The 27,380-nt window shown below is 47.5% G+C and overlaps 1 protein-coding gene across 1 annotated transcript in view; it reads right to left on the bottom strand.

The window, feature by feature from the left end:
* Nucleotides 1–27,380, bottom strand: part of LOC144819163 (uncharacterized) — a 517,380-nt gene that overhangs the window by 458,800 nt on the left and 31,200 nt on the right. Inside the window, exons 2-3 of the mRNA XM_078677135.1 lie at nt 11,675–12,277; nt 1,715–2,317 (exon numbers count right to left, since the gene is read on the bottom strand). Coding sequence (XP_078533261.1) covers nt 1,715–2,317; nt 11,675–12,277 — 1,206 coding nt within the window. The remainder of the gene's footprint in view (nt 1–1,714; nt 2,318–11,674; nt 12,278–27,380) is intronic.

The following is a 27,380-nucleotide window of genomic DNA, read 5'->3' as shown; positions in this document are numbered from 1 at the left end:
TCTCGGATCTCCTGAATACACTCTATCAAACAGTACCGTTCACAACCAGGGGGATATCTGGGTACATCTGAATACACTCCATCAAACAGTACCGTTCACAACCAGGGCGATATCTGGGAACTCCTGAATGCACTCTATCAAACAGCACCGTTCACAACCAGGGGGATATCTGGGTACATCTGAATACACTCTATCAAACAGCACCGTTCACAACCAGGGGGATATCTGGGTACATCTGAATACACTCTATCAAACAGCACCGTTCACAACCAGTGGGATATCTGGGTACTCCTGAATACACTCTATCAAACAGCACCGTTCACAACCAGGGAGATATCTGGGAACTCCTGAATGCGCTCTATCAAACAGTACCGTTCACAACCAGGGGGATATCTGGGTACATCTGAATACACTCCATCAAACAGTACCGTTCACAACCAGGGGGATATCTGGGTACTCCTGAATGCGCTCTATCAAACAGTACCGTTCACAACCAGGGGGATATCTGGGCACTCCTGAATACACTCTATCAAACAGCACCGTTCACAACCAGGGGGATATCTGGGTACATCTGAATACACTCCATCAAACAGTACCGTTCACAACCAGGGACATATCTGGGAACTCCTGAATGCGCTCTATCAAACAGTACCGTTCACAACCAGGGGGATATCTGGGCACTCCTGAATAAACTCTATCAAACAGCACCGTTCACAACCAGGGCGATATCTGGGAACTCCTGAATACACTCCATCAAACAGTACCGTTCACAACCAGGGGGATATCTGGGAACTCCTGAATGCGCTCTATCAAACAGTACCGTTTACAACCAGGGGGATGTCTAGGAACTCCTGACTGCGCTCTATCAAACAGGCCGTTTACAACCAGGGGGATATCTAGAAACTCCTGAATGCACTCTATCAACAGTACCGTTCACAACCAGTGAGTGATCTGGGAAATCCGAAATACACTCTATCAAACAGTACCGTTCGCAACGAGGGGGATATCTGAGGACTCCTGAATGCGCTCTATCGAACAGTATAGTTCACAACCAGGGGGATATCTGGGCACTCCTGAATACACTCTATCAAACAGTACCGTTCCCCAGCAGTGGGTGATCTGGGGAATCCTGAATACACCCTATCAAACAGTACCATTCACAACCAGTGGGTAATTAGTGGGGCCAGCTCTGAGACATAGATGTTAAAAAGTGAAGGGCTTAGGGAGGAGCCCTGGGGCACTCCACAGGGAAGGGTGTATGCATCTGAGCGGAAGGCATCCTTCTGAACCGTGAGTCTTCTATCTTTAAGGAAGGAGGATAGCAGAGCCAATGCTGCGCCCCCGATCCCTATTCTCTCGAGCCGCTCATGCAGGAGAGAATGGTCAACTGTATCAAAAGTGGATCCATGGCCATCCTGATCTCTTCTGTAGCTTTAATCAGGGCCGTCTCCGTGCTATGTTCACGGCGAAAGCCAAACTGAGAGGAGTCCAGCAGGTCATTGTCATTAATGAATTGGGTCAATTGGGAATTCATAATTTTATCAATTATTTTGGCTGGTAGAGGTAGCCGGGCGATGGGACGATAGTTATTAGGGTCCGTTGGCTCTAGCGAGGGTTTTTTTAGTAATGGTAAGATGGAGGTATCTTTCCAAATCGAGGGAAAGGATCCGGACCTGAACATTGAGTTGAAAATATCTGTGAGACCTGGACTAACCAAATCAGCGATTTCTTTAAGAATTTTTGGCGGGTAGGGGTCAGTAGGGGATCCTGATTTAGAATCTTGGATGTATCTGGTTATGGTCTCAGAAGAGATGCGTGAGAAGGCGAGCAGCGTATTGGTGTTATGCTCTCTAAAGATGGAGTCTATCGGGGATGAAGGAGTAGAATCCTGAAAGTTATTCAAGACATTCAACACTTTAGTCTTGAAGGCTGCTGCAATGTTGTCACATAACTCTTGGTCACACTTGATTCCTGGGCTCTTTGCCGAGGTGAGTATATTCACCACTCGGAAAAGTTCCTTGGAAGAGTGTTTTGCTTCCTTGATTTGTCTAGTATAAAACTCCTTTTTACTGGCTATTAGGTGGTCTTTGTATTGTGATAGTGCTGTTTTATAGATAGTTTTCTGGTTAGGGCAATAGTTGGCCCGCCAGCGTCTTTCTAGTTGCCGGCAGAGCTGTTTTTCTTTCCGAAGATCTTCAGAAAACCAGGGTGCTGAGGGGTTTCGCCTGTTTCCTGAGGTTTTCTTTATTGGGGCGACGGTGTTAAAAAGCGTTGTTAAGCCATTTAAGATATTTCGGGGCTGAGACTTCAGGGGGCCCTAGAATTAGGGGGCAGGACACTTCTAGCAGGGAGCGGAGGGATTGTTTATCCATAAGCTCCCATTTTCTCTTAGTTGTGGCCGGGGTCTTTAATGCCTCGGACGGTCCCAAGGGGATGAAAGGAAGTGCAAATTTAATAAGTGCGTAGGGCAAGGTTATTAACAGAGGAAAAAAAGCCATCTAACGTATGGCCAGCCTCATGGGTGGGGGTCTGAACTTTTTGCTTGAGACCTACTGCTTCCAGGGTCTCCAATAATGCTTCAGTCTCCCTGTTGGTTCTATCTTCGGGATAAAAGTTGAAATCTCCTAAAATAGTGAATTCATAATTTTGTAAACTGGTTTCTAAGAGGCTGTCTATGTTAGAGATAAAGCGGCTCCTGAATCCGGGGGGGGGCGATATAGAAGAATACCCTTGAAAGTTTGTTTAGTGTTCAACTCGATAAAAAAGAGTAAGGACTCATAAAAGGGTGTGGAAGCCGGGTAAAACCTAACCCGGAAGTGGTCCCTAAGTATAATGGCCACCCCTCCCCCGCGTTTGAGAGGCCTATCTACCCTAAATGCCTGGTAACCTGCCGGAGTTGCGGTTACAAAGTCTGGGTGAGATGCTGCGTCTGCCCAGGTTTCTGTCAGGCACAATAAGTCCAGATCATGGTTGGCGATGAGTTGGGAGATTTCTTACTTATGTTTGGCCAGTGATCTGACATTTACTAGGCCTCCCTTTAAGCTGGTACTCTTACTAGAAGGGGGAAGCTTGCTGTTTCCGGGGGGCTGAACTATCTGAAAAGCCCTGGTATTCAGAGGTTCCGGAAGGGAAAAGCCGCAAGCACAAGCTTTTTTTATGTTGCCTGGTATTAGCTTACAGCAATTGAGGTCCGATGTGTTAAGACGACGAAGAGCTGTTGTATTATAGTGCAATATACGTGTTTTAGGAGAGGCGGAGGTTCTGGCCCTAGGCATGGTCCGGGCGCAGACGGGCTTGCATTAGGCGCGCCTTTGGCGCTCTATCAAACAGTACCGTTCACAACCAGAGGGATATCTGGGTACTCCTGACTGCGCTCTATCAAACAGTACCGTTCACAACCAGGGGGATATCTGGGTACATCTGAATACACTCCATCAAACAGTACCAATCACAACCAGGGGAATATCTCGGATCTCCTGAATACACTCTATCAAACAGTACCGTTCACAACCAGGGGGATATCTGGGTACATCTGAATACACTCTATCAAACAGTACCATTCACAACCAGGGGGATATCTGGGAACTCCTGAATGTGCTGTATCAAACAGTACCATTCACAACCAGGGGGATATCTGGGTACTCCTGACTGCGCTCTATCAAACAGTACCGTTCACAACCAGGGGGATATCTGGGAACATCTGAATACACTCCATCAAACAGTACCGTTCACAACCAGGGGGATATCTGGGTACATCTGAATACACTCTATCAAACAGTACCATTCACAACCAGGGGTATATCTGGGAACATCTGAATACACTCTATCAAACAGTACCAATCACAACCAGGGGAATATCTCGGATCTCCTGAATACACTCTATCAAACAGTACCGTTCACAACCAGGGGGATATCTGGGTACATCTGAATACACTCTATCAAACAGTACCATTCACAACCAGGGGGATATCTGGGAACTCCTGAATGTGCTGTATAAAACAGCACCGTTCACAACCAGGGGGATATCTGGGTACATCTGAATACACTCCATCAAACAGTACCGTTCACAACCAGGGGGATATCTGGGATCTCCTGAATACACTCCATCAAACAGCACCGTTCACAACCAGGGAGATATCTGGGTACATCTGAATACACTCCATCAAACAGTACCAATCACAACCAGGGGAATATCTCGGATCTCCTGAATACACTCTATCAAACAGTACCGTTCACAACCAGGGGGATATCTGGGTACTCCTGAATGCGCTCTATCAAACAGTACCGTTCACAACCAGGGGGATATCTGGGAACATCTGAATACACTCCATCAAACAGTACCGTTCACAACCAGGGCGATATCTGGGAACTCCTGAATACACTCCATCAAACAGTACCGTTCACAACCAGGGGGATATCTGGGTACATCTGAATACACTCTATCAAACAGTACCATTCACAACCAGGGGGATATCTGGGAACATCTGAATACACTCCATCAAACAGTACCAATCACAACCAGGGGAATATCTCGGATCTCCTGAATACACTCTATCAAACAGTACCGTTCACAACCAGGGGAATATCTGGGTACATCTGAATACACCCTATCAAACAGTACCATTCACAACCAGGGGGATATCTGGGAACTCCTGAATGTGCTGTATCAAACAGTACCGTTCACAACCAGGGGGATATCTGGGTACATCTGAATACACTCTATCAAACAGTACCATTCACAACCAGGGGGATATCTGGGAACTCCTGAATGCGCTCTATCAAACAGTACCGTTCACAACCAGGGGAATATCTGGGTACATCTGAATACACTCTATCAAACAGTACCATTCACAACCAGGGGGATATCTGGGAACTCCTGAATGTGCTGTATCAAACAGTACCGTTCACAACCAGGGGGATATCTGGGTACATCTGAATACACTCTATCAAACAGCACCGTTCACAACCAGGGGGATATCTGGGTACATCTGAATACACTCCATCAAACAGTACCGTTCACAACCAGGGGGATATCTGGGTACATCTGAATGCGCTCTATCAAACAGTACCGTTCACAACCAGAGGGATATCTGGGAACTCCTGAATGCGCTCTATCAAACAGTACCGTTCACAACCAGGGGGCTATCTGGGTACTCCTGACTGCGCTCTATCAAACAGTACCGTTCACAACCAGGGGGATATCTGGGAACATCTGAATACACTCTATCAAACAGTACCATTCACAACCAGGGGGATATCTGGGAACTCCTGAATGTGCTGTATCAAACAGTACCGTTCACAACCAGGGGGATATCTGGGTACATCTGAATACACTCTATCAAACAGCACCGTTCACAACCAGGGGGATATCTGGGTACATCTGAATACACTCTATCAAACAGTACCGTTCACAACCAGGGGGATATCTTGGTACTCCTGAATGCGCTCTATCAAACAGTACCGTTCGCAACCAGGGGGATATCTGGGTACTCCTGAATGCTCTCTTTCAAACAGTACCGTTCACAACCAGGGGGATATCTGGGTACTCCTGACTGCGCTCTTTCAAACAGTACCGTTCACAACCAGGGGGATATCTGGGTACATCTGAATGCGCTCTATCAAACAGTACCGTTCAAAACCAGGGGGATATCTGGGTACATCTGAATACACTCCATCAAACAGTACCGTTCACAACCAGGGCGATATCTGGGAACTCCTGAATACACTCCATCAAACAGTACCGTTCACAACCAGGGGGATATCTGGGTACATCTGAATACACTCCATCAAACAGTACCGTTCACAACCAGGGGGATATCTGGGTACATCTGAATACACTCCATCAAACAGTACCGTTCACAACCAGGGGGATATCTGGGTACATCTGAATACACTCTATCAAACAGTACCGTTCACAACCAGGGGGATATCTTGGTACTCCTGAATGCGCTCTATCAAACAGTACCGTTCACAACCAGGGGGATATCTGGGTACTCCTGAATGCTCTCTTTCAAACAGTACCGTTCACAACCAGGGGGATATCTGGGTACTCCTGAATGCGCTCTATCAAACAGTACCGTTCAGAACCAGGGGGATATCTGGGTACTCCCGAATGCGCTCTATCAAACAGTACCGTTCACAACCAGGGGGATATCTGGGTACTCCTGAATGCTCTCTTTCAAACAGTACCGTTCACAACCAGGGGGATATCTGGGTACTCCTGAATGCTCTCTTTCAAACAGTACCGTTCACAACCAGGGGGATATCTGGGTACTCCTGAATGCTCTCTTTCAAACAGTACCGTTCACAACCAGGGGGATATCTGGGTACTCCTGAATGCGCTCTATCAAACAGTACCGTTCACAACCAGGGGGATATCTGGGTACTCCTGGATGCGCTCTATCAAACAGTACCGTTCACAACCAGGGGGATATCTGGGAACTCCTGAATACACTCTTTCAAACAGTACCGTTCACAACCAGGGGGATATCTGGGTACATCTGAATGCGCTCTATCAAACAGTACCGTTCAAAACCAGGGGGATATCTGGGTACATCTGAATACACTCCATCAAACAGTACCGTTCACAACCAGGGCGATATCTGGGAACTCCTGAATACACTCTATCAAACAGTACCGTTCACAACCAGGGGGATATCTGGGTACATCTGAATACACTCCATCAAACAGTACCGTTCACAATCAGGGGGATATCTGGGTACATCTGAATACACTCCATCAAACAGTACCGTTCACAACCAGGGGGATATCTGGGTACATCTGAATACACTCCATCAAACAGTACCGTTCACAACCAGGGGGATATCTGGGTACATCTGAATACACTCCATCAAACAGTACCGTTCACAACCAGGGGGATATCTTGGTACTCCTGAATGCGCTCTATCAAACAGTACCGTTCACAACCAGGGGGATATCTGGGATCTCCTGAATGCGCTCTTTCAAACAGTACCGTTCACAACCAGGGGAATATCTCGGATCTCCTGAATACACTCTATCAAACAGTACCGTTCACAACCAGGGGGATATCTGGGTACATCTGAATACACTCTATCAAACAGTACCGTTCACAACCAGGGGGTTATCTGGGTACTCCTGAATGCGCTCTATCAAACAGTACCGTTCACAACCAGGGGGATATCTGGGTACATCTGAATACACTCTATCAAACAGTACCGTTCACAACCAGGGGGATATCTTGGTACTCCTGAATGCGCTCTATCAAACAGTACCGTTCGCAACCAGGGGGATATCTGGGTACTCCTGAATGCTCTCTTTCAAACAGTACCGTTCACAACCAGGGGGATATCTGGGTACTCCTGAATGCGCTCTATCAAACAGTACCGTTCAGAACCAGGGGGATATCTGGGTACTCCCGAATGCTCTCTTTCAAACAGTACCGTTCACAACCAGGGGGATATCTGGGTACTCCTGACTGCGCTCTTTCAAACAGTACCGTTCACAACCAGGGGGATATCTGGGTACATCTGAATGCGCTCTATCAAACAGTACCGTTCAAAACCAGGGGGATATCTGGGTACATCTGAATACACTCCATCAAACAGTACCGTTCACAACCAGGGCGATATCTGGGAACTCCTGAATACACTCTATCAAACAGTACCGTTCACAACCAGGGGGATATCTGGGTACATCTGAATACACTCCATCAAACAGTACCGTTCACAACCAGGGGGATATCTGGGTACATCTGAATACACTCCATCAAACAGTACCGTTCACAACCAGGGGGATATCTGGGTACATCTGAATACACTCCATCAAACAGTACCGTTCACAACCAGGGGGATATCTGGGTACATCTGAATACACTCTATCAAACAGTACCGTTCACAACCAGGGGGATATCTTGGTACTCCTGAATGCGCTCTATCAAACAGTACCGTTCACAACCAGGGGGATATCTGGGTATCCTGAATGCTCTCTTTCAAACAGTACCGTTCACAACCAGGGGGATATCTGGGTACTCCTGAATGCGCTCTATCAAACAGTACCGTTCAGAACCAGGGGGATATCTGGGTACTCCCGAATGCTCTCTTTCAAACAGTACCGTTCACAACCAGGGGGATATCTGGGTACTCCTGACTGCGCTCTTTCAAACAGTACCGTTCACAACCAGGGGGATATCTGGGTACATCTGAATGCGCTCTATCAAACAGTACCGTTCAAAACCAGGAGGATATCTGGGTACATCTGAATACACTCCATCAAACAATACCGTTCACAACCAGGGGGATATCTGGGTACATCTGAATGCACTCTATCAAACAGTACCGTTCACAACCAGGGGGATATCTGGGTACTCCTGAATGCGCTCTATCAAACAGTACCGTTCACGACCAGGGAGATATCTGGGAACTCCTGAATACACTCTATCAAACAGCACCGTTCACAACCAGGGGGATATCTGGGTACATCTGAATGCGCTCTATCAAACAGTACCGTTCACAACCAGGGGGATATCTGGGCACTCCTGAATGCGCTCTATCAAACAGTACCGTTCACAACCAGGGGGATATCTGGGAATTCCTGAATGCACTCTATCAAACAGCACCGTTCACAACCAGGGGGATATCTGGGTACATCTGAATACACTCTATCAAACAGCACCGTTCACAACCTGGGGGACATCTGGGAACTCCTGAATACACTCCATCAAACAGTACCGTTCACAACCAGGGGGATATCTGGGGAATTCTGAATCCACTCTATCAAACAGTACCGTTTACAACCAGGGGGATATCTGGGTACATCTGAATGCGCTCTATCAAACAGTACCGTTCACAACCAGGGGGATATCTGGGCACTCCTGAATACACTCTATCAAACAGTACCGTTCACAACCAGGGGGATAACTGGGTACATCTGAATGCGCTCTATCAAACAGTACCGTTCACAACCAGGGGGATATCTGGGCACTCCTGAATACACTCTATCAAACAGCACCGTTCACAACCAGGGGGATATCTGGGTACATCTGAATACACTCCATCAAACAGTACCGTTCACAACCAGGGGGATATCTGGGCACTCCTGAATGCGCTCTATCAAACAGTACCGTTCACAACCAGGGGGCTATCTGGGCACTCCTGAATACACTCTATCAAACAGTACCGTTCACAACCAGGGGGATATCTAGGAAATCCTGACTGCGCTCTATCAAACAGTACCGTTCACAACCAGGGGGATATCTAGGAACTCCTGACTGCGCTCTATCAAACAGTACCGTTCACAACCAGGGGGATATCTGGGAACTCCAGAATAAACTCTATCAAACAGTACTGTTCACAACCAGGGGAATATCTCGGATCTCCTGAATACACTCTATCAAACAGTACCGTTCACAACCGGGGGGATATCTGGGTACATCTGAATACACTCCATCAAACAGTACCGTTCACAACCAGGGGGATATCTGGGTACTCCTGAATGCGCTCTATCAAACAGCACCGTTCACAACCAGGGAGATATCTGGGTACTCCTGAATGCGCTCTATCAAACAGTACCGTTCACAACCAGGGCGATATCTGGGTACATCTGAATACACTCCATCAAACAGTACCGTTCACAACCAGGGGGATATCTGGGTACTCCTGACTGCGCTCTATCAAACAGTACCGTTCACAACCAGGGGGATATCTGGGTACATCTGAATGCACTCTATCAAACAGTACCGTTCACAACCAGGGGGATATCTGGGCACTCCTGAATACACGCTATCAAACAGTACCGTTCACAACCAGAGGGATATCTAGGAACTCCTGACTGCGCTCTATCAAACAGTACCGTTCACAACCAGGGGGATATCTAGGAACTCCTGACTGCGCTCTATCAAACAGTACCGTTCACAACCAGGGGGATATCTGGGAACTCCAGAATAAACTCTATCAAACAGTACTGTTCACAACCAGGGGAATATCTCGGATCTCCTGAATACACTCTATCAAACAGTACCGTTCACAACCAGGGGGATATCTGGGTACATCTGAATACACTCCATCAAACAGTACCGTTCACAACCAGGGCGATATCTGGGAACTCCTGAATGCACTCTATCAAACAGCACCGTTCACAACCAGGGGGATATCTGGGTACATCTGAATACACTCTATCAAACAGCACCGTTCACAACCAGGGGGATATCTGGGTACATCTGAATACACTCTATCAAACAGCACCGTTCACAACCAGTGGGATATCTGGGTACTCCTGAATACACTCTATCAAACAGCACCGTTCACAACCAGGGAGATATCTGGGAACTCCTGAATGCGCTCTATCAAACAGTACCGTTCACAACCAGGGGGATATCTGGGTACATCTGAATACACTCCATCAAACAGTACCGTTCACAACCAGGGGGATATCTGGGTACTCCTGAATGCGCTCTATCAAACAGTACCGTTCACAACCAGGGGGATATCTGGGCACTCCTGAATACACTCTATCAAACAGCACCGTTCACAACCAGGGGGATATCTGGGTACATCTGAATACACTCCATCAAACAGTACCGTTCACAACCAGGGACATATCTGGGAACTCCTGAATGCGCTCTATCAAACAGTACCGTTCACAACCAGGGGGATATCTGGGCACTCCTGAATAAACTCTATCAAACAGCACCGTTCACAACCAGGGCGATATCTGGGAACTCCTGAATACACTCCATCAAACAGTACCGTTCACAACCAGGGGGATATCTGGGAACTCCTGAATGCGCTCTATCAAACAGTACCGTTTACAACCAGGGGGATGTCTAGGAACTCCTGACTGCGCTCTATCAAACAGGCCGTTTACAACCAGGGGGATATCTAGAAACTCCTGAATGCACTCTATCAACAGTACCGTTCACAACCAGTGAGTGATCTGGGAAATCCGAAATACACTCTATCAAACAGTACCGTTCGCAACGAGGGGGATATCTGAGGACTCCTGAATGCGCTCTATCGAACAGTATAGTTCACAACCAGGGGGATATCTGGGCACTCCTGAATACACTCTATCAAACAGTACCGTTCCCCAGCAGTGGGTGATCTGGGGAATCCTGAATACACCCTATCAAACAGTACCATTCACAACCAGTGGGTAATTAGTGGGGCCAGCTCTGAGACATAGATGTTAAAAAGTGAAGGGCTTAGGGAGGAGCCCTGGGGCACTCCACAGGGAAGGGTGTATGCATCTGAGCGGAAGGCATCCTTCTGAACCGTGAGTCTTCTATCTTTAAGGAAGGAGGATAGCAGAGCCAATGCTGCGCCCCCGATCCCTATTCTCTCGAGCCGCTCATGCAGGAGAGAATGGTCAACTGTATCAAAAGTGGATCCATGGCCATCCTGATCTCTTCTGTAGCTTTAATCAGGGCCGTCTCCGTGCTATGTTCACGGCGAAAGCCAAACTGAGAGGAGTCCAGCAGGTCATTGTCATTAATGAATTGGGTCAATTGGGAATTCATAATTTTATCAATTATTTTGGCTGGTAGAGGTAGCCGGGCGATGGGACGATAGTTATTAGGGTCCGTTGGCTCTAGCGAGGGTTTTTTTAGTAATGGTAAGATGGAGGTATCTTTCCAAATCGAGGGAAAGGATCCGGACCTGAACATTGAGTTGAAAATATCTGTGAGACCTGGACTAACCAAATCAGCGATTTCTTTAAGAATTTTTGGCGGGTAGGGGTCAGTAGGGGATCCTGATTTAGAATCTTGGATGTATCTGGTTATGGTCTCAGAAGAGATGCGTGAGAAGGCGAGCAGCGTATTGGTGTTATGCTCTCTAAAGATGGAGTCTATCGGGGATGAAGGAGTAGAATCCTGAAAGTTATTCAAGACATTCAACACTTTAGTCTTGAAGGCTGCTGCAATGTTGTCACATAACTCTTGGTCACACTTGATTCCTGGGCTCTTTGCCGAGGTGAGTATATTCACCACTCGGAAAAGTTCCTTGGAAGAGTGTTTTGCTTCCTTGATTTGTCTAGTATAAAACTCCTTTTTACTGGCTATTAGGTGGTCTTTGTATTGTGATAGTGCTGTTTTATAGATAGTTTTCTGGTTAGGGCAATAGTTGGCCCGCCAGCGTCTTTCTAGTTGCCGGCAGAGCTGTTTTTCTTTCCGAAGATCTTCAGAAAACCAGGGTGCTGAGGGGTTTCGCCTGTTTCCTGAGGTTTTCTTTATTGGGGCGACGGTGTTAAAAAGCGTTGTTAAGCCATTTAAGATATTTCGGGGCTGAGACTTCAGGGGGCCCTAGAATTAGGGGGCAGGACACTTCTAGCAGGGAGCGGAGGGATTGTTTATCCATAAGCTCCCATTTTCTCTTAGTTGTGGCCGGGGTCTTTAATGCCTCGGACGGTCCCAAGGGGATGAAAGGAAGTGCAAATTTAATAAGTGCGTAGGGCAAGGTTATTAACAGAGGAAAAAAAGCCATCTAACGTATGGCCAGCCTCATGGGTGGGGGTCTGAACTTTTTGCTTGAGACCTACTGCTTCCAGGGTCTCCAATAATGCTTCAGTCTCCCTGTTGGTTCTATCTTCGGGATAAAAGTTGAAATCTCCTAAAATAGTGAATTCATAATTTTGTAAACTGGTTTCTAAGAGGCTGTCTATGTTAGAGATAAAGCGGCTCCTGAATCCGGGGGGGGGCGATATAGAAGAATACCCTTGAAAGTTTGTTTAGTGTTCAACTCGATAAAAAAGAGTAAGGACTCATAAAAGGGTGTGGAAGCCGGGTAAAACCTAACCCGGAAGTGGTCCCTAAGTATAATGGCCACCCCTCCCCCGCGTTTGAGAGGCCTATCTACCCTAAATGCCTGGTAACCTGCCGGAGTTGCGGTTGGTTACAAAGTCTGGGTGAGATGCTGCGTCTGCCCAGGTTTCTGTCAGGCACAATAAGTCCAGATCATGGTTGGCGATGAGTTGGGAGATTTCTTACTTATGTTTGGCCAGTGATCTGACATTTACTAGGCCTCCCTTTAAGCTGGTACTCTTACTAGAAGGGGGAAGCTTGCTGTTTCCGGGGGGCTGAACTATCTGAAAAGCCCTGGTATTCAGAGGTTCCGGAAGGGAAAAGCCGCAAGCACAAGCTTTTTTTATGTTGCCTGGTATTAGCTTACAGCACTTGAGGTCCGATGTGTTAAGACGACGAAGAGCTGTTGTATTATAGTGCAATATACGTGTTTTAGGAGAGGCGGAGGTTCTGGCCCTAGGCATGGTCCGGGCGCAGACGGGCTTGCATTAGGCGCGCCTTTGGCGCTCTATCAAACAGTACCGTTCACAACCAGAGGGATATCTGGGTACTCCTGACTGCGCTCTATCAAACAGTACCGTTCACAACCAGGGGGATATCTGGGTACATCTGAATACACTCCATCAAACAGTACCAATCACAACCAGGGGAATATCTCGGATCTCCTGAATACACTCTATCAAACAGTACCGTTCACAACCAGGGGGATATCTGGGTACATCTGAATACACTCTATCAAACAGTACCATTCACAACCAGGGGGATATCTGGGAACTCCTGAATGTGCTGTATCAAACAGTACCATTCACAACCAGGGGGATATCTGGGTACTCCTGACTGCGCTCTATCAAACAGTACCGTTCACAACCAGGGGGATATCTGGGAACATCTGAATACACTCCATCAAACAGTACCGTTCACAACCAGGGGGATATCTGGGTACATCTGAATACACTCTATCAAACAGTACCATTCACAACCAGGGGGATATCTGGGAACATCTGAATACACTCTATCAAACAGTACCAATCACAACCAGGGGAATATCTCGGATCTCCTGAATACACTCTATCAAACAGTACCATTCACAACCAGGGGAATATCTGGGTACATCTGAATACACTCTATCAAACAGTACCATTCACAACCAGGGGAATATCTGGGTACATCTGAATACACTCTATCAAACAGTACCATTCACAACCAGGGGGATATCTGGGAACTCCTGAATGTGCTGTATAAAACAGTACCGTTCACAACCAGGGGGATATCTGGGTACATCTTAATACACTCTATCAAACAGTACCATTCACAACCAGGGGGATATCTGGGAACTCCTGAATACACTCTATCAAACAGTACCGTTCACAACCAGGGGGATATCTGGGATCTCCTGAATACACTCCATCAAACAGTACCGTTCACAACCAGGGGGATATCTGGGTACTCCTGACTGCGCTCTATCAAACAGTACCGTTCACAACCAGGGGGATATCTGGGTACTCCTGACTGCGCTCTATCAAACAGCACCGTTCACAACCAGGGGGATATCTGGGTACATCTGAATACACTCCATCAAACAGTACCGTTCACAACCAGGGGGATATCTGGGATCTCCTGAATACACTCCATCAAACAGTACCGTTCACAACCAGGGGGATATCTGGGTACTCCTGACTGCGCTCTATCAAACAGTACCGTTCACAACCAGGGGGATATCTGGGTACTCCTGACTGCGCTCTATCAAACAGTACCGTTCACAACCAGGGGGATATCTGGGAACATCTGAATACACTCCATCAAACAGTACCGTTCACAACCAGGGCGATATCTGGGAACTCCTGAATACACTCCATCAAACAGTACCGTTCACAACCAGGGGGATATCTGGGTACATCTGAATACACTCTATCAAACAGTACCGTTCACAACCAGGGGGATATCTGGGTACATCTGAATACACTCCATCAAACAGTACCAATCACAACCAGGGGAATATCTCGGATCTCCTGAATACACTCTATCAAACAGTACCGTTCACAACCAGGGGAATATCTGGGTACATCTGAATACACTATATCAAACAGTACCATTCACAACCAGGGGGATATCTGGGAACTCCTGAATGTGCTGTATCAAACAGTACCGTTCACAACCAGGGGGATATCTGGGAACTCCTGAATGCGCTCTATCAAACAGTACCGTTCACAACCAGGGGAATATCTGGGTACATCTGAATACACTCTATCAAACAGTACCATTCACAACCAGGGGGATATCTGGGAACTCCTGAATGTGCTGTATCAAACAGTACCGTTCACAACCAGGGGGATATCTGGGTACATCTGAATACACTCTATCAAACAGCACCGTTCACAACCAGGAGGATATCTGGGTACATCTGAATACACTCCATCAAACAGTACCGTTCACAACCAGAGGGATATCTGGGAACTCCTGAATGCGCTCTATCAAACAGTACCGTTAACAACCAGGGGGCTATCTGGGTACTCCTGACTGCGCTCTATCAAACAGTACCGTTCACAACCAGGGGGATATCTGGGAACATCTGAATACACTCTATCAAACAGTACCATTCACAACCAGGGGGATATCTGGGAACTCCTGAATGTGCTGTATCAAACAGTACCGTTCACAACCAGGGGGATATCTGGGTACATCTGAATACACTCTATCAAACAGTACCATTCACAACCAGGGGGATATCTGGGAACTCCTGAATGCGCTCTATCAAACAGTACCGTTCACAACCAGGGGGATATCTGGGTACATCTGAATACACTCTATCAAACAGCACCGTTCACAACCAGGGGGATATATGGGTACATCTGAATACACTCCATCAAACAGTACCGTTCACAACCAGGGGGATATCTGGGTACATCTGAATGCGCTCTATCAAACAGTACCGTTCACAACCAGAGGGATATCTGGGAACTCCTGAATGCGCTCTATCAAACAGTACCGTTCACAACCAGGGGGCTATCTGGGTACTCCTGACTGCGCTCCATCAAACAGTACTGTTCACAACCAGGGGGATATCTGGGTACTCCTGAATGCGCTCTTTCAAACAGTACCGTTCACAACCAGGGGGACATCTAGGAACTCCTGATTGCGCTCTATCAAACAGTACCGTTCACAACCAGAGGGATATCTGGGAACTCCTGAATCCACTCTATCAAACAGTACCATTCACAACCAGGGGGATATCTGGGTACTCCTGACTGCGCTCTATCAAACAGCACCGTTCACAACCAGGGAGATATCTGGGTACTCCTGAATGCGCTCTATCAAACAGTACCGTTCACAACCAGGGGGATATCTGGGAACTCCTGAATGCACTCTTTCAAACAGTACCGTTCACAACCAGGGGGATATCTGGGTACATCTGATTGCGCTCTATCAAACAGTACCGTTCACAAACAGGGGGACATCTAGGAACTCCTGATTGCGCTCTATCTAACAGTACCATTCACAACCAGGGGGATATCTGGGTACTCCTGAATGCTCTCTTTCAAACAGTACCGTTCACAACCAGGGGGATATCTGGGAACTCCTGAATGCGCTCTATCAAACATTACCGTTCACAACCAGGGGGATATCTGGGTACATCTGAATGCGCTCTATCAAACAGTACCGTTCACAACCAGGGGGATATCTGGGTACATCTGAATACACTCCATCAAACAGTACCGTTCACAACCAGGGCGATATCTGGGAACTCCTGAATACACTCCATCAAACAGTACCGTTCACAACCAGGGGGATATCTGGGTACATCTGAATACACTCCATCAAACAGTACCGTTCACAACCAGGGGGATATCTGGGTACTCCTGAATGCGCTCTATCAAACAGTACCGTTCACAACCAGGGCGATATCTGGGAACTCCTGAATACACTCCATCAAACAGTACCGTTCACAACCAGGGGGATATCTGGGTACATCTGAATACACTCTATCAAACAGTACCGTTCACAACGAGGGGGATATCTGGGTACTCCTGAATGCGCTCTTTCAAACAGTACCGTTCACAACCAGGGGGATATCTGGGGAATCCTGAATCCACTCTATCAAACAGTACCGTTCACAACCAGGGGGATATCTGGGGAATCCTGAATCCACTCTATCAAACAGTACCGTTCACAACCAGGGGATATCTGGGAACTCCTGAATGCGCTCTTTCAAACAGTACCGTTCACAACCAGGGGGATATCTGGGGAATCCTGAATCCACTCTATCAAACAGTACCGTTCACAACCAGGGGATATCTGGGAACTCCTGAATGCGCTCTATCAAACATTACCGTTCACAACCAGGGGGATATCTGGGTACATCTGAATGCGCTCTATCAAACAGTACCGTTCACAACCAGGGGGATATCTGGGTACATCTGAATACACTCCATCAAACAGTACCGTTCACAACCAGGGGGATATCTGGGAACTCCTGAATGCGCTCTATCAAACAGTACCGTTCACAACCAGGGGGATATCTGGGTACATCTGAATACACTCCATCAAACAGTACCGTTCACAACCAGGGCGATATCTGGGAACTCCTGAATACACTCCATCAAACAGTACCGTTCACAACCAGGGGGATATCTGGGTACATGTGAATACACTCCATCAAACAGTACCGTTCACAACCAGGGGGATATCTGGGTACTCCTGAATGCGCTCTATCAAACAGTACCGTTCACAACCAGGGCGATATCTGGGAACTCCTGAATACACTCCATCAAACAGTACCGTTCACAACCAGGGGGATATCTGGGTACATCTGAATACACTCTATCAAACAGTACCGTTCACAACGAGGGGGATATCTGGGTACTCCTGAATGCGCTCTATCAAACAGTACCGTTCACAACCAGGGGGATATCTGGGGAATCCTGAATCCACTCTATCAAACAGTACCGTTCACAACCAGGGGGATATCTGGGGAATCCTGAATCCACTCTATCAAACAGTACCGTTCACAACCAGGGGATATCTGGGAACTCCTGAATGCGCTCTTTCAAACAGTACCGTTCACAACCAGGGGATATCTGGGAACTCCTGAATGCGCTCTTTCAAACAGTACCGTTCACAACCAGGGGATATCTGGGTACTCCTGAATGCGCTCTTTCAAACAGTACCGTTCACAACCAGGGGGATATCTGGGTATATCTGAATACACTCCATCAAACAGTACCGTTCACAACCAGGGCGATATCTGGGAACTCCTGAATACACTCCATCAAACAGTACCGTTTACAACCAGGGGGATGTCTAGGAACTCCTGACTGCGCTCTATCAAACAGTACCTTTTACAACCAGGGGGCTATCTGGGAACTCCTGAATGCTCTCTTTCAAACAGTACCGTTCACAACCAGGGGGATATCTGGGAACTTCTGAATGCGCTCTATCAAACAGTACCGTTCACAACCAGGGGGATATCTGGGTACATCTGAATACACTCCATCAAACAGTACCGTTCACAACCAGGGGGATATCTGGGTACTCCTGACTGCGCTCTATCAAACAGTACCGTTCACAACCAGGGAGATATCTGGGTACATCTGAATACACTCCATCAAACAGTACCGTTCACAACCAGGGGGATATCTGGGTACTCCTGACTGCGCTCTATCAAACAGTACCGTTCACAACCAGGGGGATATCTGGGCACTCCTGAATGCGCTCTATCAAACAGTACCGTTCACAACCAGGGGGATATCTGGGCACTCCTGAATGCGCTCTATCAAACAGTACCGTTCACAACCAGGGGGATATCTGGGAACTCCTGAATGCACTCTTTCAAACAGTACCGTTCGCAACCAGGGGGATATCTGGGTACTCCTGACTGCGCTCTATCAAACAGTACCGTTCACAACCAGGGAGATATCTGGGTACTCCTGAATGCGCTCTATCAAACAGTACCGTTCACAACCAGGGGGATATCTGGGAACTCCTGAATGCACTCTTTCAAACAGTACCATTCACAACCAGGGGGATATCTGGGAGCTCCTGAGTGCGCTCTATCAAACAGTACCGTTCACAACCAGGGGGATATCTGGGAACTCCTGAATGCACTCTTTCAAACAGTACCGTTCACAACCAGGGGGATATCTGGGAGCTCCTGAGTGCGCTCTTTCAAACAGTACCGTTCACAACCAGGGGGATATCTGGGCACTCCTGAATACACTCTTTCAAACAGTACCGTTCACAACCAGAGGGATATCTGGGCACTCCTGAATACACTCTTTCAAACAGTACCGTTCACAACCAGGGGGATATCTGGGCACTCCTGAATGCGCTCTATCAAACAGTACCGTTCACAACCAGGGGGATATCTGGGAACTCCTGAATGCACTCTTTCAAACAGTACCGTTCGCAACCAGGGGGATATCTGGGTACTCCTGACTGCGCTCTATCAAACAGTACCGTTCACAACCAGGGAGATATCTGGGTACTCCTGAATGCGCTCTATCAAACAGTACCGTTCACAACCAGGGGGATATCTGGGAACTCCTGAATGCACTCTTTCAAACAGTACCGTTCACAACCAGGGGGATATCTGGGAGCTCCTGAGTGCGCTCTTTCAAACAGTACCGTTCACAACCAGGGGGATATCTGGGCACTCCTGAATACACTCTTTCAAACAGTACCGTTCACAACCAGAGGGATATCTGGGCACTCCTGAATACACTCTTTCAAACAGTACCGTTCACAACCAGGGGGATATCTGGGAACTCCTGAATACACTCCATCAAACAGTACCGTTCACAACCAGAGGGATATCTGGGTACTCCTGAATGCACTCTTTCAAACAGTACCGTTCACAACCAGGGGGATATCTGGGAGCTCCTGAGTGCGCTCTATCAAACAGTACCGTTCACAACCAGGGGGATATCTGGGCACTCCTGAATACACTCTTTCAAACAGTACCGTTCACAACCAGAGGGATATCTGGGCACTCCTGAATACACTCTTTCAAACAGTACCGTTCCCAAGCAGTGGGTGATCTGGGAACTCCAGAATAAATCCTATCAAACAGTACCATTCACAACCTCTTCATGGTACACCTTACCTTCATACTTAACAAGCCGGAATTAACTATCACCTGTATGCCGATGATACCCAACTGTACTATAAAATTAAATCCCACTTTGATATCTTACACTTCAACACTGCCCTAACCAAGATTCAATCCTGGTTCTACTCCAATCATCTCAAACTCAATGCAAACAAACCTGAAGTCATTCTTTTCTCTACTAAAAACAACCCTCTCCCCATTCAAACATGGATCCCTGACCTTAATACCCTAAACTGTTCTGTCTCCAATGCCGAATTAGAAAAATCTCTTGGCATCACCATCAACAGTAAGTTAACGCTCAATTCCCATATAAAAAATGTGGTAACGGGAGCACTCTTCACACTCCAACATCTCAAAAAAATCAAACATTTCATTCCGGTGGAAGATTTCAAATTGGTTGTCCAATCTCTAGTCCTCTTGAAAATTGATTACGGAAATGCTTTAATCTCCGGAACTCCCAAAGTTCACCTTGCCATCCCTCAAATATATTTTCAACCTAGCAGTCAGGCTTACAACTGACTGTAAACGTTTTGACCATATCTCACCTGCCCTCAAGGACCTTACATGGCTCCCCATCAAAGGCAGATCCTCCTATAAAGTTGCCTGCATTACGCACAAAGCCCTCTATCAAAAGACCTCACTCTACCTCTCAGACAAACAACAAAGCAGGTTGCGCCCGCCCGCTGAGAAGCATCAACTCTCTTCTCCTCATCCCCCCCTTCTTAAAAAAAGCCTCTCAATCCCGCTCCTTCTCTGGTAAGGCCCCCAGCATCTAGAATGCCCTCCCTAAAGATCTACCAGGTAACCCTTTTTATGTCAGTTTAAAAAAAGACCTTGAAATACACCTGCGCAACAAATATTGGGGTACATAATCCCTCTCTTACTGTACTTGCTTAACTCTCCCTCCTCCTTAATACCCCTACCTTCTCCCCCTCTCACCGATACATCCCCTTCCCGGCCCCTCTCCACCCTGCTTCCCTCCTCTCCCCATCCTAACATCCCCCATCCCACTCTTCTCACGCGCTCAACCCCGCCAGCTTTTTTCTGACCACTGAGCCTACCCCTTGTGTACTGTATTATAATTTGTAACGTCATCTTTTTCATGCTGTTTCTTTTTACACTGCCTTTTTTTTCTCCATTTTCTTACCAATTAGTCTTTAGTACTGAATATGCTCTTTTAGTCCACCATGTATGAATGCTGCATTTGAAACAACTGTTCTGTATTCCTTTAACATCATCATACTAATGTTAAGCGCTCTGATACCCCTGGATGGAGCCAGCGCTATATAGAACTTCTTAAATAAATAAATAAAATAAATATTCTCTGGCTGCCTTATTCCTTCTCCTAGCTTGGAAGGGGAAACAACCTTTACAACGCAACTTTTACAACCCAACATCCATTACAACGCATGCCATTACAACGCAACAAATTACAACGCGTGACAATACAACAAATACCACTACAACGCATGTCATTACAACACAGTCATTACAACGCATACCTTTACAACGCATAACATTACAACGCATATTACCCTTACACTATGCAACACTTTCCCTACTATTGCACCCCCTGGAGTTAGAATAGTAATTGTTACCCCTACACTATCCAATACTTACCATACATGCAATGTAATGTTATGCGTTGTAATGGTATGCGTTGTAAAGGTAGTATGTGATGTAATGGAATGCGCTGTAAAGGTAGTTTTAAAAAATTTGTTGTGATGGCATGCGTTGTAATGGAATGCGTTGTAATGGATGTTGCATTGTAAAAAATGCGTTGTAAAGGTGTGTGTTGTAAAAGTATGCGTTGTAACGTCATACATCCCTTGGAAGGATAGCTGCAGTAAAAATGACCATATTACCCCAGATTCTGTATGTTTTCTAGGTCCTCCTAGCTGAACCTCCTTCGAGATCACTTTGCTCCCTTCAGGACGAGCTTAACCATTTTGTTTGGGGAAACAAAAGACCCCGTCTGCACAGGGAATTCGCCTACAAACCTCCACTTGGGGGCCTAGGACTTTCAGACCTTACCCAATATTATCAAGCCACCCAAATTCAAGGTTTTGAGGTATGGTCCCACCCAGAGTCTGAAAAGCACAGGCTTTTCATGGAGGCTCTAGCAGGACAACCATTGTGGAGAATCCGCTTTTTCCGAAAAGAGACGGCCCCAAAACGTATATATCTCTCCTCAATTACTAAGCCCGTTCTGGCAGAGTGGGACAGACTGGCGACCCTTACAGGTCTTACTTCCTTCCTCCCCCTTGACGCCCATAGTGGCGAACCTTGACTTCACACTGGCCCGACAGACCCCGTGTTGCACCACTGGAAGCAGATGGAAGCAGGTCGGTGGGACACCTGTTTGACATAGAAGGTCCAACCCTATTTGAGACTCTTTGTACAGAGCACGAATTGCTCTGAGGGCGAACGCTGGGGCGACACATACCTCGGTTCGCCCAGGAGAATAACGTCACCTCACCCCATTCGAGCACTGGCCGATATCATGCTCGGCGAACTCACGCCTCATTACACAACTATACCGACTCATGACCCCTACAGACACACCACCCAAATCCGCTCGCCAAAAAACGCTGGCAATCGGAGATTGGGTGGGAATTAATCTCAAAAGAATGGGTGGACATACATTACTGTGCCTGACACACAGCCCCCAACATTTCCCTTAGCGCTTAGATACCTCGGGGTGATAAAGCGCTTTATAAAAATATAATAACATAACATAACATAACATTTCCGGATCGAAATGGCAACCAAAAGTATAACATACTGATAACTAACCCCTGCCTTAGTACACAAATATAAACCATTCTAGATGGTCAGGCATGCTGGCACCATTGAGGTCACCTGTTTGTTGGGTGTATCACATAATACTTTGATGCCATGATGATATTTGAGGTGTAAAGTGGATGTCACTATGTTACAGTTCGATCCACGGGATCTCATCATTCAATCCTTTTTAGTTTGTCTAGAGACGAAACACCAAGCGTTGTTCCCTTCTGAAAAGCGATGTCATGTTCCACAAGGGGTGGGCTTCTAACACAATCCAGCACAAATCCTCTGGTAAGTGCCTCACCTCACTGAACTAGTTGTACATCTTGGTTGAATTACGTCCACTTCAGATGGCGCTTTTGTGTTCCCCTATCCTGATCTTGATAAGCCTTTTTGTCATTCCTATGTAATCGAGTTTACAAAGACGTGAACAGGTAGACACAGTTCTTAGTGTTGCAAATAGGGTGCTGTCTCTGCATCCACATGAAGTTGCCCAGGTTCAGTGACTTTGAATGTTAGGTGGAGGAGTATGCATTGCTTGCCACACATGAGTAATGTCCAGTCACAGGAGGAAGATCCCAGGTTGTATTTTGTGTGGGGGCCTTTTTGATCCATGGTCTAGTATGTACCAGCTGATCCTTCAGATTATGGGCTCTTTTAAATGCAAACTGGGAACGTGCCAGATCCATACCGCTTGTGTTCAGGATTTTCCAATGTTTCATAACATCATAACGTCTTCACTTATGTTGAATCCACATATTAAAGGCTGAGGTGATATTCCCTTGTGAGGTTTAACTCACTCAATCAAACACGCCATGCACCACCCCCCGTAGACACTCTTGCACTCATAATAAGGCAATAAAACCAAAAGATCTCTGCCAAAGTGATCCTTAAGGTGATCCATAGGGCTTTGCAGCACCTCCCCGACAAGGAGCACCCGCCCGATGATGAACCATGTTGTCCCCAGGGATGTGTGAGGGCAACAAGAAGCAGTCTTGTTGACTGTCCTCTTCACTCTGTTCAGAACCTAGACCTTCTTTCTACATCTATCAGGAACAATGGCCCCATTTTCTTGGTCTGAGTGTCATACTTATACCCACAAGGTGCCATGGGTCGATGACGCTGTCACTAGCCAATGGTGCTACCAGCATCCCTCCTGTCTAGTGGCAACTTCAGACTATTGATGGCATTAAACAACCCCAGAATGCACTCCCCTGCCCACCCTCAAGACATCAGAACACTTTTTTTGTAGTGAGAAGCTTGGTAGCCCACCCTAAAGGTGTAGATACATATGGGCTACATACCTACGGAAAAAATGCTTTGACTCTCTGCTCGAACCAGCAACCCTCCACGTGTGTGTGCCATTTTCCCATCAAAGGCAGCTTCCCTCTTTGAAGCTTGCCTTTTCAGCCAACTCCCTGAGTGGCTGGCCTTTTTTGTCCTAAGCCTGTGAGTCATAGACATATCTCTCCAGGAGGGCAGACGGCTGTCTGGTGGCTAGCAACTGCGAAGGCCACTGGATGAACTGAGCAGCAGAGGTGCAACTTTCTAAAAGTTGCCTTTTTGTCACCATTGGCATTAAATTCGTCTTGGGCAGAAGTCGGGCCTAATGTCACAATTAATTTGATACAGTGAAGTACCCATTCAGTAGTCCCTTTCAGAAGTTAAAAGGCTTCAGGGCCAGTCTGTAATCCTGTACTAGCTCACGGGGCTACTGAACTTTCCACAGCAAAATGACAATTTGGGATGTTTTACTGTTCAGGCATATGAAAGTAAATGTCCTACTTACTAATATTCTGTTCTATGACTTAGGGCTCCATAAAGCTTCCTTAGAATAGACATATATATTGATACAGTGAAGGAAAATGCCTCATTTTGCATAGTTACCCCCTAACGTTTTGCCAGATACATGATGCCAACTTGAGTAAGTGTTTCCTGGGTCCCTGCCACTCAGGCTCCCAGGGCTATGTTCTTTCCCAAAACTGTACCGTTGTTTCCACAACTGGCACACCTTTGGACCACATGTAAGTCCCTTGTAAAAGGTACCCCTTGTGACCAGGAAGGGCCTCTGAGGGCTGCAGCATGTATTGTGGCACCCTCAGAGACCCCTTACCTTAAGACCCACACACTGCCAGAGCATGCTGCATGTTTTAGTGCCTTATATATTGCGACTTATATAGCGCACATATCACCCGAAGGTATCAAGGCGCTTGCTTAGGGAACCCGTCCTGGTATTCCCCTGTGAGATACCCCGGCAGGGTATCCACAAGGTGAAAGCCAGGCATCCCGCCGCGAGGGGCCGTAGTGGAGGTTAAGCAAGCTATTGCCCAGAGTCGCAGAGTGTGACCCCGTGAGTCGAGTAGGCACCGGAGCGAGAATTGTCGAGTCCGTGGAATTTTTGAGCCCGAGACACGCCGAGGCGGGGAATCGAACCCTGGTCCACGGCCGATCTCAGCTTCCGGGTCTGCCGCCTCTAACCACTGAGCCATGCTTCTCCACTGCCCACTAAACTGAAGAGTCTGAAGAGTCGACATGGCACTGTGTGCCATGCCCACCAACACTGCCTATGGCATGGGTAAGTCACTTGACTAGCAGGCCTTACAGCCCTAAAGGTAGGGTGCACCAAACCACCAGTGAGGGCATAGCTTCATGAGCAATATGCACCTACAATGTCTGTGCCATTCATAGGCATTGTAAGTGCAATGAAGCCGTTTTAAGTACAGGGGCTGGGAGTTTGTCATTATGAACTCCACAGCCCCAGGATGGCTCAACTGAAAACTGAGAAGTTTGGTACCAAACTTCTCAGCACATTAAACCTACATTGATGCCAGTGTGGGATTTAATGTAAATGCACTGCATCTTAGAGATGCCCCCTGAAAAACAAACCACCTTGGTGTGGTTCCTGACTGGCTACCAACCATTTGCCACCACCAGACAGGTTTCACGACCCCCGGGTAGAGAGCCCTCTGCTCTCGGGGTCCTAAAACAATGCACATCCTGGGTAGAAGTGCCAAGCCTCCTCCCCCAGGATGGGTTGGGTCCGCGAAGGGGAAGCTTCAAAGGCTTGCCTCCTTTGTGAGCCACCCCCAGCCTCTGCTGCCCCCAGCAACTGGCTCCAGACCCCTAGTTTGGGCATGAAAATTGACAGGAAAACCTAGGAAAAAAGGTGTGCCTCCCTTTGCCAACCCCACCCCTCAGGTGGGGGAGGTGAAGTGAAGCACACATCAATCATGAAGATGGGGGGACTCCAACAATCAGGACCAGGCATATGCCTCCCTCTCACTGGAGCGTGGCATAAAAGTGGGTGTAGACACCCCAGTTAAGGGACCCATTGGACCCAAATTGCCCGCCCCCATTACACCCCTAAATCTAGTATTTAGGGGCACTCCTGAAAGTTGCTCCTTAGATTTAAAAAGACAAGAAGAAGGACCAAAGAGCCATGGTGTAGAGAAGAGGGCAGCAACAACTGCTTTGGCCCCAGCCCTACCGGCCTGTCTCCTGCTTCAGAACCCCTGCAAGCTAAAACCGGCATGTCCTGTAGCCAGCAGTATCCAAGAACCCCAGGGACCTCCCTGACTTCAAGGATTCAAAGAAAGACTCTGATCTCCCGGGGACACTAGATTTGTCCATCTACCATCTCCATCTCATACACCGAATCCGGACGGAACCGCGTGTCTGTACCACTCTGCACCCGATGCCCTTGGACAGAGTCAGAGTAGCCCAACAACCCAGCGAGGTCCCCCCGGCGATCCCTTATAAATATGCCCCTCAGACTCTAGACTCCTGGCTCTAGAAAAAGAGAGAGCAGAGATGGAGTGACCTCCTGTCAATGGTGACAGCAACTTAAAACCAAATAGAGAAAAAGCGAGTTCTTATGACCCTAAAATCCCCAAAGGCATTGTCCCCAAATATGAGGAAGGTGATGACATCACCAAATGGTTCAAAACCTTTGAGAGGGCTTGCGCAATGAGGCAAGTGAAGACGTCCCAGTGGGGGGCCTTACTTTGGGAACTCTTTTCTGACAACTGCAGAGACGGACTTCTGACCCTCACTAGGCCAGCTGGTGAGTCTTGTGACCTCATTGGTTCAAGACAAGGGTGACAAAAACTTCACCAGGGTGTGACCAAAAGAAAGGGTTTACAAAACCTCCCCAAGGGAAAAGGGGTGACAACTCCAAAGACAAAAACCAAGGCCCGATTACGATGGCAGGCAAACTTACGTCTGCCGGGCACCCTATCAGTGACTGAGACCGCCTGACAGACTGTTGCTGATGCAACTTTTTGTTGGATGGCGACCTCAGGAGCAACCAGGGAGTGTACCTGACAACCCTGGGGCCCACCCTCCTAAGTACAACAGCCGAGCACTGGCGAGAGACCTCTCAGGAGGAGAGTCTCAAATCTAGGATCGTACACACTATACCAGCACCCCACAACAAAGAGACACCACACCGTAGCTTCCTAAGAACGTTCTTTATCTCGTGATTCAAAAAGGATCTTTATGATCGGCAAAGGCAGGTATTTACAAATAGGGCAAGGGCCCCGAAAGTCTCGGTCAGGAAGGGGGTAGCGGGACAGTCTTATGGTTCAGTGTCAATATCGGTGCGTATCCGGCGCACAGCTCTCAATCCTCGAGCCGGGGGATACGATGGGATCTCGGTGGGTCCAGCGGGACCAGGCGAGTCAGGGAGCCGCGAGTCACTCAGCGGCTCAGGTT

This window comes from Lissotriton helveticus, chromosome 2_1 (genome assembly GCF_964261635.1).
Source record: "Lissotriton helveticus chromosome 2_1, aLisHel1.1, whole genome shotgun sequence".
NCBI classification, from domain to species: Eukaryota; Metazoa; Chordata; class Amphibia; order Caudata; family Salamandridae; genus Lissotriton; species Lissotriton helveticus.
This window is presented reverse-complemented; position numbering and strand designations above follow the sequence as displayed.